The 22766-nt window shown below is 34.7% G+C and overlaps 3 protein-coding genes across 3 annotated transcripts; 1 reads left to right on the top strand and 2 right to left on the bottom strand.

Moving 5' to 3' along the window:
* Nucleotides 1-2134: 2134 nt before the first annotated feature.
* On the bottom strand, nt 2135-4356 carry LOC138309284 (neuronal acetylcholine receptor subunit alpha-3-like). The gene has a single exon (XM_069250459.1). The coding sequence runs from the start codon at nt 3571-3573 to the stop codon at nt 2305-2307; it is 1269 nt and encodes a 422-aa protein (XP_069106560.1). The 5' UTR covers nt 3574-4356; the 3' UTR covers nt 2135-2304.
* A 3661-nt stretch (nt 4357-8017) lies between these two features.
* On the bottom strand, nt 8018-9896 carry LOC138309477 (neuronal acetylcholine receptor subunit alpha-3-like). Its single transcript, XM_069250688.1, has one exon. It carries the CDS (start codon nt 9397-9399, stop codon nt 8128-8130), a length of 1272 nt encoding a protein of 423 aa, XP_069106789.1. The 5' UTR covers nt 9400-9896; the 3' UTR covers nt 8018-8127.
* A 4935-nt stretch (nt 9897-14831) lies between these two features.
* LOC138308684 (acetylcholine receptor subunit alpha-like) lies at nt 14832-16115 on the top strand. Its single transcript, XM_069249717.1, has one exon. The coding sequence runs from the start codon at nt 14832-14834 to the stop codon at nt 16113-16115; it is 1284 nt and encodes a 427-aa protein (XP_069105818.1).
* Nucleotides 16116-22766: the final 6651 nt, after the last annotated feature.

The raw sequence follows: 22766 nt of genomic DNA, 5'->3' as shown, positions 1-22766 counted from the left end.
GAAGAGTAGCACAGATAAAATAGTTTTAACTATGGTAGACTAAAATTTCCAATTCCATTTATTATAACACGCTACAGGTAAAGTTCCTATATCCCAGGTGTACAATGATATCTAACCCACATTCATGTTACAGTATCCATCGCATTACTTAATTCAATGATGCGATTCATAGAAGAAATATAATTGTGATATTGATTTGCTAACTATATATAGATACTTCATAATACTGATTAATAATTCAGGTAGGTAATCGAAGTTGTTAATTACTGGAGATTGATAATAGCAAATGCGCCACCATGCGTACAGACTAACATCATCGATATAAGTACTATCAATGTCGTTGTATCCACCCTTACATTATGTCATAGCAAAACTGAAGGCATTTCAGGAGAAAACAACTGACCAATCGTATGCATAAAGAGACTTATTTTTGAAAATACAGAGAGCGACCATCAAAATTCCAAAAACTATACAATGTACATAATTCAATTCTTTTGATGTTCATCTAAAGACCAAACTACCTATCTCATATGTGGACCTTCATTTTTGCTATGACATAGTCAAGGGTTTATATAAGTACAGTAGCAAACAATCCATGTATCGAGGAGGGCAGCCATCTCTCGGGGGAACACCATACAAATATCAAACATTAGTCAGTCACAGCAATCTGACAGTGGAAACTTTAAAACGTTACTTCCCCAACAATCGGGATAATCTCTTTGGAGCAGAAATTTTTCTTTCAAACCACCAAACTTTGGCTCAAAGAATGTACCAATCAGTCTATACATAGCCTATGATTATACTGCAGACTGGTTGGCAGATTTGATTAATTGCTAGTCAGGGCACGTGTATCCGTTCTGTTTCTTTGATGAAACAAAAATATAACGAAATTTAAAAGAAATACATATAAATAAATCCATTGTATTAGTTACTGTATAGGAATAAAATCTATAACCTATCAGATTGCATTGAGCGCCATGTCGATATTTCAGAGCCCTCTTGTGTTTAGGTATCCATTACGACATTATTATTATATATTTACACTTGCTGAGCATGTTTATTATACGCAAATACTAGCCGAGTTTGTTTAGCATAACTGCATGGTAACGATGAACTTTGAGCATGCGTATGAAAATGTCCTATGCAACGTATAGGTGCTCTTTTTTTAAGAAACACATGGCTTTGATTACATTTTGACGCACAGTACATGTATAGTGTTGTTTTTCATAGAATTTTCGAGAGAAAAAAACTCTGATCAATATATAAACATATATTTCTATATAATACACATTTTTTTTTAATTAACAGTTGTATTTAAAAAAAAAACCGGGAAAAATAGTGAGTTACACGTCACCTCAAATTCACTGTATCCATCGAACACAAGTGAAGTTGTTCCATATATCGATGAATCTACCGCTGGTTATATAACCACATGGCTTCTAAGGATGTAATATCGTCAAGTCAGACGACAATCTCAAACACATTGAACGACTTGAACACCGATGTTTTGACACTTCGGCAAATGGCTGCGTCAACTTCGCCTCATGTGGGCGAGTACAGATACTTTATATCAACTTTTACAATGATTTAAATATCTGATATGATTAAATAAAACCACCTCTGTTTGTCATGTTTATTTTAAACTAAAGCATTGAATTATTTGTCGCCGCGGAGGAATAATTCTCCCTTATTTGAAGAGTCATCATTGGATGTTCAATTGAGTAAACTCCTACTAAATTTGACCAACTTTTATTGAAAAAATCCGTCACTTTCAAATGATGATTTTATTGATTTTATTAAGACATTAATAAAAAGGTCGCATGAGCGTAAATATTAGTGATTGGATTTGGCTTTTATGTTTGTCATGCTGGTATGGAGCAATTCCAGTAGGAATATATTCAATATGGGCGCTAACACTATTAAATGTAAATATAGATTAGATGAAGATATTCCTCCGCCAATCGATTGGTTAACATTCACACTATGATTATATCATTATGTCAATATTTTCTTTTATTTTATTGTTAACATGAACAAATGAAGCTGAAATCACATGGAAACATTCATTTTTTTATTCAAATACAAATTCTTTCTCATAACCATCTGGTTAAAAGAGTAAAGAAACATTTTAGATATTATAAGATATTATTATAATTATAAGATTATGATATATAATTCTGGACCAATGCCAATGTTCCACATGATTCCTTAACATAACTTGTGTTATTCCACTATTCTTTTTGAATAATCTGAAACGGTTAGTTACACATTATACGAATTAAATGTTTGCATGGTACACAGTACTTATCTGTGATACCCATACGTAAATCCAAGAATCAGACTGGTAACGACTAATTCCGAAATCCAAAACAGAGCATTGTCAATGAACGCTGTTATATCCTCTATGTTCGGATCACTAGATATATCTAAGTCACAAGTTATCTCCCCTTGGTCCTGTGTTTTACTAGCTTTGCTGATGTGATAGAGATGACCAACGTTTAAATCTGAACTGCTCTCATTTTCCTGTTTCGCTGTCCGCCTCTTCTCTTCTTTCCTGGTGCACAGAAACACAAGATGTTTCAGCAGTTTTGGAAATTGATTTGGGTCCTTTCTAGCATGCCAGCGGAGCGTAAATATTGTCAATATCGTCAAAGCACAACTGAATGCCATTGATACGAGCAGAAAGTAAGATATGCCTGCCATAGGCTCCGATACCTTGGGCATGTTATCCCCGACAAGTGTCATGTAAACCGCCAGAGACAGGAACATGGTGATGGTGTAGGAAATTCTCTCCCCTGACGAGGCGGGCAGCAGAAACACGAACGGGTTGAGGAAACAAAGGATGTACACAGGTACGACCATTGAGATGATGAAGTAAGCAGACCTCCTTTTTAACACTAATGTATAGACAGCAGCATTCGTGTCATAATGATCAGTCTTATATATACTGGCCGATGTACCATTGATGGCCCATTCCCCATTTTCATTGTAGCTGTTAATATCTACAGACGGTTCTAAAAATGTCAGCTGTACCTCACTGGGCATGTAACTCCAAGGAACGAAGAATATGTTACATGTTTGGTAGTCAGTGGGGAAGTTTGTCATGTCCACTTTACAGGTGGATTTGATTAGCTTTCCTGGATTTACAAGTAGTACACCCACGTAATATATCCTCACGTCGAAATCTTTCAGATCTAACTTCTCCATATCTGCTGCCGGGGACAGCAAGAATATATTCGGCGACCAAACGCTTGATGAATTTACCAGTATTTGCTCTATCCCGCCATACTCCTCGGGTTGCCATGACAACCTGAAATCCTCCCAGACCATGATGAGTCCGCCTGTTAAACTTATAGATCCAGCTACTTCATCGACATCGCGAATGGAGAGAAGGAAAAATGAAGTGTTAATCATCAACTGGTCACTTTGGTTCCTAACAGGTCGAATTTCTCTGCTATAATTGGCGAATATGTCGCCCATCAAACGAGTCATATCTTCAATACTACCGGACACGCGGAGAATCACGTGACAGAGAAAAAATAAAAGTAGAATATTAATGATGCCTCTCTTCATTTTCTCTTTAATTCTAGTAGGTTTCAGTTGACTTGAAATCCTGCAGACTGTGGTTTTGTTTTTACATTCGACGTTGTATTTTTAAGCCAGTTTTTAATCCAGGTGGTAATTTAGTACTCCTGAACGGTAGTTTATATTGCTCTGTCCATCCAAGAAGAAAGTTACAGTGTACGTTATGAACTTAAAACTCGCGTTACTGTTGCAATACACAATGTGAACGTCAAGAGCGCGGCTTTGTCAGACTTCAAACTTAGGTATTCATGTCCATATATCTAAAGTCCATGTAATCTTTAAATTATGCTTTACACCTTACACTTTTGTTTGCTTCCTTTTGCTTCCTTTTTTTATCTTCATCATGCTTATGGTGTAGGTATGCTACTTTAGACGTTTTCCTTCCAATGCCAAAATTAGGCGTGGCTTCCATATATACCCGTCCGTGCACTGCACGTGTTGCCACTATTAAATAATAACTTCATTAAATCCATTATCCAATTATTCCACCAGTAACACGATAGTATTCCTAGTTTTTATAATAAAGGAAATAATTTTCAGAAAATGCTGCATGAGTCAAAAATGATTTTTACATTGTTCTATCCGTTAATGTCAATTGAACTTTGATGATGCCTTGTTGTTCTGTAATGAAGCTGTCTTGTCGTGTTTGGACGGAACTAGTAGTAAAAAGTCATCCCACATTGTTACCAATCACTCCAGTCTGTGAACTGTTAGTAATTGTTTGGTTTGTCAATAACGAAAACCATGCTAAACTCGTTCTGTCAATTTGGTTTATCATTGCATCGGAATAAAATAGAATGTTTTTAAAAATCTAAATAGATGAGTTTCGATTTTTTTTTTATGTTTCCATTTAGCTCTCTTTAGCTTTTATCGAGGTCTGAATACCCACACATCAATATTAAAGTCCATCATGGTATTTACTTAGTAATACAGTACCGCTCATCATTCGCACACACTGTTAGGTGATAGCTCTGCACCAACCCATTCACCCACGAGACGCATTTTCTGCTAGCTCATAGGCTGGGATAGTCCATTTTGTAATTTCGTGGGTGAATGAATCAATCAATTGATTTGAATCAGTATGCCTAACGGCTGTAAAACATGGAATATTACGGATATCAATAATTAAAAACAAATTCTCACTCGTAATTAGACTTTGTATGAAAATGTAATTGTCATAATTCTTACTATTGACACTCGGTATATTTCGGTTAATTTCGCTAAACTCCGTTATCGATCGCTCGGCTAATTCCGTCAAATATCTGTATTACACGTATACTTTTCTTGAATTGTTTGCCACATCACTAAAAATGAGTTTTCAACATCATATATCTGACATTCCGATTCTTCTTATGTATTCGAAATATTTCAGCATAGCAACATATATTTCGTCAGCAACACGAGAATGGGGCTTTGAATATTTCATATGAACACATGTTTAGACAGTATAAAGAAAATGTATCATTCAGACAAAATATTAACAGTTTTTATTTTAAATAGTTTGAATTATATCAGATACAAACAACAATATGACGTTATGTGCGATGTACGCCATGTTTCATAATTCTGGACGCCCCTCTCAAACCACGTGTAACAGCATCGCACCTTACAGTAAAAGATTAAACCATACCATCCTCTGGACCAATGAAACACCAGTTCAAGTTTTTATTCACGAAGATCTCAAATCGGGGTTTTCCGAACTGCTACAGGTAAACATAACCAATAGATATTAGATTTAGTGCTAAATGACATTATATCTCAACAAAAGGGCGTTCATTATTGTCATTTGTAAGATGTAAACCATATCATATTATAACACGGATTAAATTTGAAATTCAAACAATGCGTCGTCTGTGAAACTAATGACATCGTCTTTCTAGGATTCTGTAGATCTGTTTCCAAAATAAATGCTTTTCTCATTTCTATCTGATGTCATATAGATTTCGTGAATTTGTATTGCTGATGTGAGGATACCGATGTGAGGATACCGATGTATTTTTTTTATATAAAACTGTACATCAGTACAAACGGTGACGTCGTTTTTACGTTATGAGTTGCAAACCAATGAAAATGCCCGGTACAAGCAAGATTTACATAGTCCTCATAGAACAACATTACAGAAGTTAATGGAGTTAAGGAACCTTCTTTAAAATCTGCAATGCTTTGTAATGGAGAATTTTAAGTTAAGTTATGTTCGTGAAATTGGGCCCAGGAAGAGTAGCACAGATAAAATAGTTTTAACTATGGTAGACTAAAATTTCCAATTCCATTTATTATAACACGCTACAGGTAAAGTTCCTATATCCCAGGTGTACAATGATATTTAACCCACATTCATGTTACAGTATCCATCGCATTACTTAATTCAATGATGCGATTCATAGAAGAAATATAATTGTGATATTGATTTGCTAACTATATATAGATACTTCATAATACTGATGAATAATTCAGGTAGGTAATCGAAGTTGTTAATTACTGGAGATTGATAATAGCAAATGCGCCACCATGCGTACAGACTAACATCATCGATAAGTACTATCAATGTCGTTGTATCCATCCTTACATTATGTCATAGCAAAACTAAAGGCATTTCAGGAGAAAACAACTGACCAATCGCATGCCGAAAGAGACTTATTTTTGAAAATACAGAGAGCGACCATCAAAATTCCAAAACTATACAATGTACATAATTCAATTCTTTTGATGTTCATCTAAAGACCAAACTACCTATCTCATCTGTGGACCTTCATTTTTGCTATGGCATAGTCAAGGGGTTATATAAGTACAGTAGCAAACAATCCATGTATCGAGGAGGGCAGCCATCTCTCGGGGGAACACCATACAAATATCAAACATTAGTCAGTCACAGCAATCTGACAGAGGAAACTTTAAAACGTTTACTTCTCCAACAATCGGGATAATCTCTCTTAGCAGACAATTGTCTTTCAAACCACCAAACTTTGGCTCAAAGAATGTACCAATCAGTCTATACATAGCCTATGATTATACTGCAGACTGGTTGGCAGATTTGATTAATTGCTAGTCAGGGCACGTGTATCCGTTCTGTTTCTTTGATGAAACAAAAATATAACGAAATTAAAAAGAAATACATATAAATAAATCCATTGTATTAGTTACTGTATAGGAATAAAATCTATAACCTATCAGATTGCATTGAGCGCCATGTCGATATTTCAGAGCTCTCTTGTGTTTAGGTATCCATTACGACATTATTATTATATATTTACACTTGCTGAGCATGTTTATTATACGCAAATACTAGCCGAGTTTGTTTAGCATAACTGCATGGTAACGTTGAACTTTGAGCATGCGTATGAAAATGTCCTATGCAACGTATAGGTGCTCTTTTTTTAAGAAACAAATGGCTTTGCTTACATTTTGACGCACAGTACATGTATAGTGTTGTTTTTCATAGAATTTTCGAGAGAAAAAAACTCTGATCAATATATAAACATATATTTCTATATAATACACATTTTTTTAATTAACAGTTGTATTAAAAAAAACCCGGGAAAATAGTGAGTTACACGTCACCTCAAATTCACTGGATCCATCGAACACAAGTGGAGTTGTTCCATATATCGATGAATCTACCGCTGGTTATATAACCACATGGCTTCTAAGGATGTAATATCGTCAAGTCAGACGACAATCTCAAACACATTGAACGACTTGAACACCGATGTTTTGACACTTCGGCAAATGGCTGCGTCAACTTCGCCTCATGTGGGCGAGTACAGATACTTTATATAAACTTTTCCAATGATTTAAATATCTGTTATGATTAAATAAAACTACCTCTGTTTGTCATGTTTATTTTAAACTAAAACATTGAATGTTATGTCGCCACGGAGGAATAATTCTGCCTTATGTGAAGAGTCATCATTGGATGTTCAATTGAGTAAACTCCTCCCAAATTTGACCAACTTTTATTGAAAAATTCCGTCACTTTCAAATGATGATTTTATTGTATAAGACATAAATAAAAAGGTCGCGTGAGCGTTGATATAGTGACTGGATTTCGCTTTTTTATGTTTACCATACTTGTATGGAAGAATTACAGTAGGACTATATTCAATATGGGGCACTAACACTATAATATGTAAATATAGACTAGATGAAGATATTCCTCCGCCAAGGGATGGAAGACAGGTCACAGTTGAAAAGCTACCAATCGATTGGTTAACATTCACACTATGATTATATCATTATGTCAATATTTTCTTTTATTTTATTGTTAACATGAACAAATGAAGCTGAAATCCCATGGAAACATTCATTTTTTTTATTCAAATACAAATTCTTTCTCATAACCATCTGGTTAAAAGAGTAAAGAAACATTTTAGATATTATAAGATATTATTATGATTATAAGATTATGATATATAATTCTGGACCAATACCAATGTTCCACATGATTCCTTAACATAACGTGTGTTATTCCACTATTCTTTTTGAATAATCTGAAACGGTTAGCTACACATTATACGAATTAAATGTTTGCATGGTACACAGTACTTATCTGTGATACCCATACGTAAATCCAAGAATCAGACTGGTAACGACTAATTCCGAAATCCAAAACAGAGCATTGTCAATGAACGCTGTTATATCCTCTATGATCGGATCACTAGATATATCCATGACACAAGTTATCTCCCCTTGGTCCTGTGATTTAGTATCATTGCTGATGTGATAGCGATGACCATCGTTCTGTTCTGAGCTGCTCTCATTTTCCTGCTTCTCTGTCCGCCTCTTCTCTTCTTTCCTGGTATGCAAAAATACAAGACGGTTCAGCCATTTTGGGAATTTATTTGGGTCCTTTCTAGCATGCCAGCGGAGCGTAAATATTGTCAGTATCGTCAAGGAACAGCTGAACATCATTGATACGAGCAGAAAGTAAGAAATGCCTGCCATAGGCTCCGATACCTTGGGCATGTTATCCCCGACAAGTGTCATGTAAACCGCCAGAGACAGGAACATGGTGATGGTGTAGGAAATTCTCTCCCCTGACGAGGCGGGCAGCAGAAACACGAACGGGTTGAGGAAACAAAGGATGTACACAGGTACGACCATTGAGATGATGAAGTAAGCAGACCTCCTTTTTAACACTAATGTATAGACAGCAGCATTCGTGTCATAATGATCAGTCTTATATATACTGGCCGATGTACCATTGATGGCCCATTCCCCATTTTCATTGTAGCTGTTAATATCTACAGACGGTTCTAAAAATGCTAGCTGTACCTCACTGGGTATGTAACTCCAAGGAACGAAGAATATGTTACATGTTTGGTAGTCAGTGGGGAAGTTTGTCATGTCCACTTTACAGGTGGATTTGATAAGCTTTCCTGGAATCACAAGTAGCACACCCATGTAATATATCCTCACGTCGAAATCTTTCAGATCTAACTTCTCCATGTCTGCTGCCGGGGACAACAAGAATATATCCGGCGACCAAACGCTTGATGAATTAACCAGTATTTGCTCTATCCCGCCATACTCCTCGGGTTGCCATGACAACCTGAAATCCTCCCAAACCATGGTGAGTCCGCCTGTTAAACTTATAGATCCAGCTACTTCATCGACATCGCGAATTGAGAGAAGGATAAATGAAGTGTTTATCATCAACTGGTCACTTTGGTTCCTAACAGGTCGAATTTCTCTGCTATAGTTGACGAATATGTCGCCCATCAAACGAGTCATATCTTCAATACTACCGGTCACGCGGATAATCACGTGACAGAGAAAAAATAACAGTAGAATACCGATAAGGAGACTTCCCTTCATTTTCTCTTTGATTCTTTTAGGCTCTAGTGGACTTGAAATCCTGCACACTGTGGTTTTGTTTTTACATTCGACGTTGTATTTTTATGCCACTTTTTAATCCAGGTGATAATTTAGCACTCCTGAACCATAGTTTATATTGCTCTGTCCATCCAAGAAGAAAGTTACAGCGTACGTTATGAAGTTAAGACTCGCGTTACTGTTGCAATACACAATCTGAAAGTCAAAAGCGTGGCTTTGTCAGACTTCAAACTTTCATGACAATGTATTCATGTCCATATATCTAAAATCCATGTGCGACTTGTAATCTATAAGTAATACTAAGATGCCTTACACATTTGTTTGCTTCCTTTGTTTCTATCTTTATCACACTCATGGTGTAAGTATGCCACTTCAGACGTTATCCTTCTAATGCCCAAATTAGGCGTTGCGTCAATATATATCCGCCCGTGCACTGCACGTGCTGACAATATTAAGTAATCACTTCATTGAACCCTTATTCCATCAGTAACACGAAAGTATTCCTTACTTTTATAATAAAGGAAATAAATCTCAGCAATTTTATGTATAATAAATGAGTTCCTGATAAAAGAAAAAAAGCTGCATGAATCAAAAATAATTTTTACATTGTTCTATCCGTCAATGTCAATTGAACTTTGATGATGCCTTGCTGTTCTGTAATGACGCTGTCTTGTCGTGTTTGGACGGAACTAGTAGTAAAAAGCCATCCCACATTGTTACCGATCACTCCATTCTGTGAACTATTAGTTATTGTTTAGTTTTTTCAGCAAATCATGCTAAACTCGTTCTGTATATCTGGTTTATCATTGCATCGGGATAAAACAGAATGTTTTTATGGTTCCATTATGTTGTAGGCTATAGCTTTTCTCTTAAGCTTTTGTCGAGTTTTGAATACCCACCTATCAATATTAAAGTCCATCATGGGAGTTGTCTATTTACTTAGTAATGCAGTACCTCTTCATGATTCGCACATACTGTTAGGTGATAAGCTCTACATCAACCTATATATCCGTGAAGACGCATTTATATTATTCTTGTTCATAGGCTGGGATAGTCCATTTGTAATTTCGTGGGTGAATGAGTCAATAATTTTATTTGAATCAGTATACCTAACGGCTATAAAACATGGAATATTACGGATATCAATAATTAAAAACGTGTTATCACTCGTAGTCACAATTTGTATAATTGACGAAATTCTTACTATTGGCACTCGGTATATATTAACTCCGTTATCGATCGCTCCGCTATTTCCGTCAAATATCTGTATTACACGTAGAAGGAATAGGAAGGTATACTTTTATTGAATTTGTCTGCCACAGCACTAAAAAAAGAATTTATAATATCATATATCTGACATTCCAATTCTTTTTATTTATTGATAGTATTTCAGCATATCAACATACATTTCGTCAGCAACACAATAATGGGGCTTATAATATTCCATTTGAACACGTGTTTAAACAGTGTAAAGAAAATATATCACCCAGACATAATATCCACATTTTTGTTTATAGTAAGAATTATATCAGATACAAGCAAAATATGGCGTTATACACAATGTACACCATGTTTCATAATTCTGGACGCCCTCTCAAAACACGTTCATTCATTAATAGAATAGTTCATCCCCTTCGGGATGAGACAGGAGAATCTCAACGAGAAGGGTAAGATTCTTAAGTCGTCACACACGAGTCTTTGACGACTATTTTTATCCCGGGGGTTACGATCTCCTGTCTCTTCCCTTAGAGGGTAAAATATTCTTTTTCTTTTACCCTGTTCACCACTTTGTTTATCTAATAAACAAGCAAGGCTGGACGTGACTTCAATGACTTGTCGTCGTTGCCGTCGTGTGACGTCATTTCATTGTTGCCGTGACGTTTGATACTATTACTGCGACGTCATGATACTGTTGTCGTCACGTCATACAATTATTGAGCACTTGCAAAGATCTCGTGTAGCTTGTCTTTACCCTAGACTGAGATAGAAAAATCTCACACCAGTAAAACTGTGGATATTCCTGCCTGGAGTAAGAGAACAATAGATTCTTACATTGGTCTGTCAAGTGGACAAGGATATCTCAACCGGAGGGAAAGATTTTGGCTATCAACCCGAGGCTTGCCGAGGGTTGACACCCAAAATCTTTCATGAGGTAGAAATCTGTATTCCTCCGTAAAGGAAGGGTTACATGAACAGAATAGAATACAAACAAAATAGGTGCAAATTACTAACAAAACAAAAAGTGAGAAACAAAAAGGGACTTGCTTTGTGTTCTCCCTTTAGGAAAAGGGAGAACACAAGGCAAAAGATAAGAAAGAACAAAAAAATAAACAAAAAAAGTTCCAGAAATATTATCATTTATTGAATTATATATGAATATAAAAGAAAGCAAAAGTTTAACAACGACTTAACTAAGACTACCAACTAATATGTTGAATTGCATCTACTGTAGAAATACAGTTTTAGGTAAAAGCATTCAATTGCTACACTACACAGGGAATGTTTTTTAGAATATAAAACATTTAACAATAATGTGGCGTTATGTGCAATGTACGCCATGTTTTATAATTCTGGACGCCCCTCTCAAAACACGTGTAACAACATCGCACCTTAAAGTAAAAGATTAAACCATACCATCATGACTAATTTAAAGGTTTTTTTCACGAAGCCCTGAAATCAAGGCTTGCCAAACTACTTCAGGTAAAACCTAACCAATAAAAATAGATTTAGTACAAAACGAATACATATCTCAACAAAGGAACATTCATTATTGTCATTTGTAAGACCTATACATAAAGCCAAAATATATTCCTAGAATGAATTAATCTGAGATTCCAAACAATGAATTTTCTGTGAAATTAGTGACGTCGCCTTTCTTTGCTTTTGTAGAGCTATTTACGAAATAGATGTTTTTCTTGTTACCATCTAAGGTCATATCGATTTCGTGAATTTGCACTTCCGTATTGCTGACGTTAGGATATTGTTCGATTGCCAATGTTGTATTTTTTCTTTCTTCAACAGTAACACAAGTTGTCGCATCCATTTTGGAAACCTCGTTACTTCTATACCAGCGAAATGTACATATTGTCAATATTACAGATGCGATTGTGAATATCATCGATACCAACAGGAAGTAGGAGATGCCAGCCATTGGTTCAGATACCTTGAGCATGCTATAACCGACAGTGTCATGTAAACCGCCATAGACAGGAACATGGTGATGGTGTATGAAATTCTCTCCCCTGACGTAAGGAAGCAAATACTGCATACACTCTAGTACCATCAAAATGACTTAACATTGATATTTTTGTATCATGGATCGCTATTGAACTGTACCATGCGTACTACAATTACAGAAATATGTGAAACAGGGGTTTCTTTTCAGAATGTTCCTTGCTATTCTAATATCATATTTGGTATGATTATAATAGATAGATAAATTTAATGTTCACGGAATTCTTTCAAAGAATCTTAGTTTTTGAAACGATTTTTTCTTTAGTACTACCATGATCACATCAACCTGTATGTCTTCCAAGTGTAGCAATATACTTCAAGACTCTTTCCTTAAAATCACATTTGATATTAACACTCATTTAAAAAATTCCATTATCCTCGATACTCCAGCGACTACTATAAATGTCGTTATATCCCTGGACTATTTTAAAGAACTGAAGGCATTTCAGCAAAACAACCGACAAATATTAGCAACTCCTGGAGCATCGAGGAAGAGATACCATATATCTACACCAAAAGCATTAACCTAGGACAATGAAGTGTTAGCTATATTCATTACACCATTAAAACGTTTGTAATTGTCCTGTTTCACTTCATACTAAAATAACTGAATACGTTATCGGCTTCAAAAGCATTACCATAGCAACATGTTAACGATAATGATTGCACGTTACAAAGTTAAGGGCAGTCTTGTTTTAATAAATGACAAAAGTCCTATTCCTATTGGACATGGCAACCACTTGTCATAAAAAGGTCCCATTACGAACAGTTGCTTTCAGCCATTTGAGATGACTAACTAAACAAAGTATAAAAGCTTGACAAGCCAACCTGTCAGTTATCACCAGTGAGCGGTCGATACAGTGATGGGTACCTATTATAACCCCAGCCTGTCAGGGCATATTACGTATTATGTTGTGGGAGCAAACATATTAAAATTGAACGATTAAAAGGAAGAGCCGAGATATGAAGGTAGGTGCTGCTTTTATATTTGTCTATATGGTTATTTCTCTTTTCGTCCTATTTCATCTTTTGTTTGAAAACATTTTTTATCAATTTGAACTATTTCATTTTGATTTCAAAAAACTTGATATTGGTGTGATAATTTTATACAGGAATAAAAGTGTCAAAATGGAGGTTTTGTAAAACATTTCCGTACAGTAATGTTATTGCGAGTTATGGATAATCCTCCACTACTCCATGCCTATACGGATCACAGATATTTTCATATTGAGTACAGGTCCATATAAGAAACAGGCATTTAGTGTGTAAATGGTGATACAGACTGTACGACCAATTCCAATTGTTATTCCTTTTTCTATGACGAAATATAGGTAAAAAATAAATTGGGGGGGGGGGTTAAATATTGATTTTGAAGAAACGTTGTTGTCTATTCCAAGATGTACAAAGAGATGTCCCATAACAATCTATAGTAAAACACTTGTATTTGATAGAAGGTTTTTCTTTTATTCCACTTATCATCATCTTTTTCATTTATTTTTCAAACTAAATCAAAATACATACAAAATATATAGATTTAAACTAAAAGCAATCAAGTTTTGAAAATTTAGACCGATGGCCAGTTTAAAGTTGCAAGTTATGACGCAGTCTCAAAATGTATGCGTAAATTACATCTAAATGATATTATAGTTCCACAAAGACTAGTTTACATTCAGGAGCACTGTGTCGGACGTTATGTATTGTTCTCTTTGTATATAACACCTATCATTAAAGGAAGACAGTATTGTTTTTAGACTGAAGCTCGAAATAATAGTTTTGTGTGTAATGTCATCTTGTCATTACTTAAGTGGTATAAAAACCAAATATTAATAATATGATTTTTAAATTAGAGGTTTTTAATAATCTTTTCGAGGATTTCGTAAATATTCTACCTTTTCTTTCAGTTTTTGTCACTTCGATTAACTTCGTGTCGTTCCTTATGATACATTCGTGTTATTTCAATTCAGGTGCATCATCAGACAGCCAGTTAATCGCCTGATAATATTGGGTAACCTGGCAACAAAGAGGATGACGGGTAATCTTGGAAAAAACTAATATTTACAACATCATCCTATCAGGACTGATGAGTTCAGAGTGAAAAACAGGGAAATTCACGTGATACAGACTACGTATTGGAGGGATATATTCGATAATAGCATATACATGTACCACCTGAGTTCAAAATGAAGGGTGATAAACGCATCATCATTCTGTTTATAATATGTCACTGTCACATGATCTTACCTGTTATGGGTTCTGTTGAGAACATGACTAGACTCATGGCGGACGTGTTTTCAAACTATAGCAGAGACGTCCGACCAGCCAAGGACACCGGAGACACGGTGACTATCTCCACAACTCTATTCCTTCTGTCTATCCTGGACGTTGACGAAGTGGCCGGATCTATAACTCTTAGTGGGGGTCTCACTATTTTCTGGCTCGACTATCGGCTGGCATGGCAACCAGCCGACTACGGTGGCATCTCTTACCTTATGGTAAACTCATCCAAGATTTGGGTTCCGAATTTATTTTTGATGACATCTTCAGCAGAGATGGAGAAGTTTAGTCTACATGAATACGATATTAGGATAAGAGATACCGGATTGCTAAATGTAAGTGCAGGAAAGTTGATGCGGTCCACATGTTCAATAGACATGACCTACTTCCCCGTGGACTCACAGAAATGTTCAATGATTATAGTCCCCTGGGGATACCTCCCAACAGAGGTAAATCTAACGACTATGTATCCGACTTTCGAAACAAGATATTTTAGTCCAAACGGCGAATGGAGCGTTGACGATACATCGGCAGAAATGTTTGATGACCCAGATTATGTCAGTAATGCCGTCGTGTTCACTTTAACTTTGAAAAGGAGGTCTGCTTACTTCATCATCTCAATGCTCGTACCTGTGTACATCCTTTGCTTCCTCAACCCGTTCGTATTTCTGCTTCCCGCCTCGTCAGGGGAGAGAATTTCCTACACCATCACAATGTTCCTGTCTCTGGCGGTTTACATGACACTTGTCGGGGATAACATGCCCAAAGTATCTGAACCAATGGCTGGTATATCCTACTTCCTGCTGGTATCGATGATATTCAGCTGTGCCTTGACGATAATAACAATATTTACTCTCCGCTGGCACGGAAGGAATGACGCGAGTAGATTTCCCAAATGGCTAAGACAACTAGTGTTTCTGTTGAAGAAAAAGGAAAAGACAACATACCCAATTAAACAGTGTTCTCCAGTCAACATAATAAAGGCGCAAAACCATGAACAAAAAGAATCACGAAATCTCAATATCGGTATAATCTTGGATGGAAGCGAGAAGGACGAAAATATAGGAAGTAGATTTACGGAACCCGATAAAGACGACATCATTAATTTCATAGATAATGCCTTATTTGGAATTTCAGAATTAGTCGTTGTCGGACTATGTTTTGGCTTTACGTATGGATATTACAGATAGAAAAGTAATATATTTTTAATTTTGATGAAGTATTATTTTATTACTAGTCTAAGATTTTGAGTAGGTTGATGGTGTTTTTACCCCCATTGGTTTGGGTATATCTTTTGATAGTTTCGTGGAGAGACATTGGAACTGGTGTTTGCTTTACTTTTGATCTATATGGTCTTGTGATTCGACCTTTCTTTCTTATGTTGGATATTTTGACAACATTTTGGATGAGATATATTATGATAAAATTTGAATATATGGCAAGCATGTTACTAATCGCACGTATGGCAAGAAATATATGCGATATCCTTTCACATACTGATGAATCAGATAAAAGGAAAGAAACGTTTTGGGGTTTTCTTATGACAAAAGAGTGTACTTTCCACTGTCTCCAAGAAATACATAGAATTAAAGGCCATATATCTTTTAACAGTTTACAGTGTAAGTTGTAAGTTTGAGTGAAATAATAACCCATGTAACGGTACAAACCAAACGCACATACATTGGGATGGATTAATTTATTCATCCCTGTAATTTAATAATGGACTGGTCTAATCTTTGATTTAGAAGAGTCTAAATGTGTCTTCAGGGGTGAATAAGCTAACTGCAATTTAATTATGGACTGGTGTAGTCTTTGATTTTGAAAAATCTTAATATGATCGTTGAAAAATCTTAATATGTCGTAAGGGGGGAGGGGAAGGGGGCTGGGTTAAATGAATACATGCTTATACAAACTGTATGCAGTAGTGGTACGTTAAATATTAACAAATCTCTGTGGGTTTGAATTTAACATTCCATATACAGATTCTCATATTTTGAAAATATAGAGTGACTTAATTTCTATTTTGTTCCTAAATTCACTATATTTGAGATAAATTAACATATTTTTCCTCATCACACACATATGTTATAACTTTAATAATTGATAATAATAGAAAATTTGGATGGACTTTGGTTTGAGTTTCGAATAGACCTTGGAAAATGGGGTTATCGGATTTACCATTCAATTTCATCGAATAAATAACACCGAGTAGTCTAATTCAAATCACTTATATAGATTGATGAATATTTGTGACCAAAATATATATCAATTTTACATGTTGTAAGAAATCAAATTGTTGTATTGGAAATATTTAGTACATCCTTGCTTTAATTCTAATAAAGTTTTTTTTTAATTTTGCACTATTAGTTGCCATGATAACCATCTCAAACATGTATAGATAAAACGCATTTGAAAAATGTAGGGTGTATAGGTCTTATTTGGGTTGTTTTCATTCTAAACAATAGAGCGCACTCATATTTACATACCTACAACCTCATCAAATTCGTATCCTATACACATACGTTTGTAAGGAGTCAGGGTTATCTTGAAAACACTCGTTGACCAATATTGATGTTGTGTTATAAGAAAAACTGTCATATTTTTTTAAAGTGAATACCTGTATTATAATGAATCATTATTTTGTACATCATTATACAATATCGTTTTTCTTATTTAATTTATAGAAGACAACATTGCTGCATGTATTTACTATCTATTATTGTGTTGTCGATCTAACTACTAGTATACAACATTTGACTACAGAAATGTTTATAACAATAATAACAATGAATTTCAACACAAAAAATCGTAATGTAAGCTCAAATCGATGGGTTTAGTTTGATTCCTCTGGAGTCATTTAAGAGTTACCTCCCCTGTGTTATCTAATATCGACCACCACTAAGATCATATAAGGTCAATATAACGAGGACGTCCGCAAAAATAAATATGACTCCGCTAAATGTTTTTTTCTGCGCAAATTAATCGTGAGGCTAACATGTCCGAATCAAAATTTTATGCGCCAAAAAACTGCCAACGAACGTTTTCTCAAAATTGATTTTGAACTAGTTAGCGAAGTGATGAATTCCTACATTACTAGCTATACGAAAACGAAAAGCGGTAATATGTAAGTACCGCAAAAATGTTGTTTTTTTACAATAAGTACGTGTACAGTATACAACAATTTGCTTGAAAAATGATAAAAAATAAAAGGCAGTATGTCTGTATGTCTGCGGAAATAAGTTGAAATACGCGGGAACCCACCTTGAATCTCTACCAGTCTTATCTGATTCTTCACAATGTTTAGATAAGTAGCTGTCGGTAAAAGTTTAAAGCAAATCCTGTCTGACTCTAGTTTCGTAACCATTCCATAACTTTAGAAAACATCTTGATATGAAATTCTAAGAAACAATTACATGGTTTAAGGGAAATCTTATGTTTAGGAACCAAAGTTAGCTTCATTACTATCCTATGGGGAATTTTTATTTCAGGATTTTTTTAAAATTAAATAATGTTCGCGGAAATAGTATTGGAGCATGTCACAGACACACAACAGAGAGGGATATCCGTATATTTGGATTTAATAACACAGTATGTGTCGTACAAAATGCTGAAATATTTTTTTATTTTATTTCGGGTGATCGTATGGTGTAGTGGTTAAGCCGCTCGCCTTTCATCAAGCCGGCCGGGGTTTTAAGGTTAGGGGTCACCTGCCCGATCACGTGGGTTTTCTCCGGGCACTCTGGTTTCCTCCCATTCTAAGACCCCTCGCGCGCTTACATCCGGGCCATTGAGAGTGATTTTCATAAGTTGTATAACTTGTTTCGTAATCGATGTAAAAGAAATTAAAAAAAACACAAAAAAAAACAAAAACAACATTTTACCAGGACCAATAAGACGCGTCGTAAGATACTGGTGAAACTGGTTGCACTAGCGTGACGTTGACCGGCGCTAAATGCGGAATTAAAAATGTCCATTATAGAAATACAAAAATAATATATGTACCGACTTCTTTAAATATGGCATATAAGATCATAAATATAATGTATGTACAGGTATATACATGTGCATATTGTGGTCGTTTGTAACTATTCTTCGATTTCCATTGACTTATGGATTCCTTTAATGTTCTCCTTCTTTTTGAATGGTGTTTCTGTGTAGCATGTTTAAATAAAAAGATAAATATATATATATATATTAGAAGTACAAAATACGGCCCGAAATTCAAATTAAGTATTTAGAAATTAAGTTGCTGCATTTGAAATATTGAATACGCCCCTGATAAAAACTTAATGATATTTTTATTGACAGAATGTATGTTTTTGCTCTATAACCATGGTAACTTTGCATAAATTATGCAAATTTGAAAATTTGGTCAATTTTTGCATTTTTTTTTTTTTTTTTTTTTTTTGATAGTTTTTTCTTTTGAAAGTAATAGAGCACAACCTAGAACAAGCTTTATATTTTAAAGGAATTAGCAGACATGAAGAGCACATCATTTTGAGAAATATAAAGTTTGTTCTAGAATGCGCTCTATGTTAACTAGATGAAAAACTGCATAAAAAAGGTCAATTTTGATGAAATTTTCACATTTTGCATAATTTATGTGTAATGAAAATGGTTGCCATGGCAACTAGAACTGCTTATATTACCTAATAACACTATCAAATATGTCGGGTATGTAGTTAAGATTTGAAATGCAAGATAAATACCATAAAATAAAAGACTTTGAAAAATAGCGGATTTGAGGGTCACAAAAGACCCTTACCATACCTAGTCCTTTGTTATATGCAACATCAATAAGCTATGTAAATCTCTAGTATTTTCCCAATTGTACAGAAAAATCAAAATTTCCCAAATGTTGCTAAATTCGTCGGATTGCAAAAAATTAAGCAACAGCGTTGCCATTGTTGATTGACGATGCAGACAACGTCCACTTCCTTTCGCGTACTGAACTTCCAAATGTTCCAAATGGGCAGGACAGAATTTTTTTCTTAAAGGGCCACTACCTTTCCGAAACGGCTTTTAATTTTTAAAATAGGAATGTAAAACGAGATCAATAATTTTGTAGAGTCGCAGAAGTTATTAACTATACGTTTACTAGCACACTTATCATCACCTTCAGAACTGTTTAATTAGAATAAATAAAATGTTAATTTTCATAACGCGGGTCGTTTTATGTTTCCCGCCGTCGTCCTAAATGCCGCGCGGTAGTATTTGACTATCACTGCGCCAGACGGCAAAACAGCGAAATGAATCTCCACTGTTATCGTACATTAGACAGGAAATCTTGCATATGTTTGGTGTTGTAACCTCATCTTAGGCCATCGAAATATATTTTCTTTTGTTATTAATGCATTTAAGAAACCTTTAAATTTTGCTCCGGAAAGGTAGTGGGCCTTTAATGGTATGAAAAAGGTATTGATATTATTGGGATTTCTTCAAGGATTTAACTACTATCACTTTACTCTTTTTTAATGAGTTTATTAAAAATTAATATAAACATTGACTTTCTCAAATATTACGGAATAATTACCGTTGTAAGGAAATGTTTACAAACTTATAATTCCGAAGAATCTGTAACCTTATCCGACTAATTTTACTAAATACTATGATTTGTTAAATGCGAGAATACGTCTTTTCCAAAGGTAATGAAAAATGGACTGATGTTTTTTTTCAATTAGATGAGAATGATTGGTTTAACATTTATACTCTTCTATTTAAAATCTTAAACAAATCAAGACTACAGTGGTTACAATTAAAATATATATTTATAAATGAACTTTATTTATTTCATTTATGCTACACAGAAAACACCATTCAAAAAGAAGGAGAACATTAAAGGAATCCATAAGTCAATGGAAATCGAAGAATAGTTACAAACGACCACAATATGCACATGTATATACCTGTACATACATTATATTTATGATCTTATATGCCATATTTAAAGAAGTCGGTACATATATTATTTTTGTATTTCTATAATGGACATTTTTAATTCCGCATTTAGCGCCGGTCAACGTCACGCTAATGTAACCTGTTTCACCAGTACCTTACGACGCGTCTTATTGGTCTTGGTAAAATGTTGTTGTTTTGATTTTTTTAAATTTCTTTTACATCGATTACGAAACAAGTTATACAACTTATGCAAATCACTCTCGATGGCCCGGATGACACTTCAAAAATATACCACCAATAACAAAGGGGAGAAAGAAAAAGAAAGAAATAGCTATAGCATAGTACTTGTTACTATACATATATATTTAGATTTATACTAAACATATTGCAACTTTATCTACTATCAATTTATTGCTAATTACATACGTATTTAACCTTTTTTATATATTCTTTTAGCTTCATTATTATGATAAAGAATATGTATAATATATGGTATTGGGAAGATTAAGTAAGATTTTCTTTGAAATAACAATAAAAGACTCTTGAAAACACATTTGAACTTCTCAAGTTCTACCGCTGCGATTTGGCTGAAACTTGCCTGAAATAGTCCTAGTCGATCCGAAATCCAAAATGGTCGCAACAGACGCCATCTTGAATACAAAATTTGAACTTATAAAGTTCTATCAATGTGGTTTGGCTGGAATGTGCCTGAATATTTTAATTTTCTATACGACTATTGCCAAGGTAGTAGATGACCGTTAAGGCCCTTAGGTTTTTTTTTGTCTTGTCATGTCTTGGCACAAAGGGAAAGAAAAAAAAAAACAAATATTGATTTACTACTTAAACTTTTACAAGCATTATATGCGAAGACTAAACTTATTCAGAAAAAACTCAAGGTTATCTCTTATAGGCAAAAACTTGTCAGTTATATTGTGAAAAGATTTGATATGGAGGCAATCCTGTTTGACAAACCGTGTCATTATATTACTCAGACCATATATTTCTGTATTAAGATATTTTGTAGTTTTCTAATTTATTATACCAATGTTACACTAATTTAATTCTCACAACATTGCCAAATTGTAAAGCTCTTCACCTTATTAAATCATGAACACAAAGGCTTAAGGGCTTCAGTACTTACAGTACTTTGATTCATGTGTAGAAACCACTCAAAAATGAGAAATTTGAATTTCGATTTAGAAAAAATGACTGATTAAATTTCTTCGAAACTTTAACAGAAGATGCATAACAACATATTTACTTTATAGTATACAGAATATTGAATTACGGGAATTTTTTGGGGAATGTGAGATTACCACCTTAAGTATTATAAATGTCATTGTATACTCCCTTACATTATGTCATAGCAAAACTTAAGGCATTTCAGGAGAAAACAACTGACCAATAGCAGGTCTATAGACACTTCCTTTGAAGAATACAAAGAGCGATCACACAAACTCCAAAACTATACAATGTACATCAAAAGACCAAACTACCTGTCTCATCTGTGGGCCTTCATTTATGCTATGACATAGTCCGGGGTGGATATAACGACATTGACACCACAACAACAGTGGGAATTCTAAAATGGTATTTCTTCAACAATCGAGATCATCTCTTTGGCGCAGACACTTTTTGTTTTGAACCACCAAGCTTTGGGACGGTCTGGCTGATAGTTTAACATGAAACTCATGAAATTTACTGAAACCAACCAGTCCATACGGTATATGAGAATAAAACAACCACTGCCTGTGCTTGTGGTATGTTTCTTTTTTGACGTAAATAAAAAATAACGAAATAAAAAAATATAAATGAGTCAATTGAAATATTTAATGTAGAGGAAAAAACTTTGACTTATCAGACTCTAAACACTGAATGCAAAGTCGAAGTACATAGCTACAGATGTTGATATATATCCGCCCTAGGGAAGACACTCCACAGAT

The sequence above is a fragment of the Argopecten irradians genome, chromosome 15, assembly GCF_041381155.1.
Source record: "Argopecten irradians isolate NY chromosome 15, Ai_NY, whole genome shotgun sequence".
Taxonomy (NCBI): domain Eukaryota; kingdom Metazoa; phylum Mollusca; class Bivalvia; order Pectinida; family Pectinidae; genus Argopecten; species Argopecten irradians.
This window is presented reverse-complemented; position numbering and strand designations above follow the sequence as displayed.

Coding starts and splice junctions, on each gene's coding strand:
- LOC138309284 (XM_069250459.1), bottom strand. CDS start 3,573: ATGAAGAGAGGCATCATTAATATTCTACTTTTATTTTTTCTCTGTCAC.
- LOC138309477 (XM_069250688.1), bottom strand. CDS start 9,399: ATGAAGGGAAGTCTCCTTATCGGTATTCTACTGTTATTTTTTCTCTGT.
- LOC138308684 (XM_069249717.1), top strand. CDS start 14,832: ATGAAGGGTGATAAACGCATCATCATTCTGTTTATAATATGTCACTGT.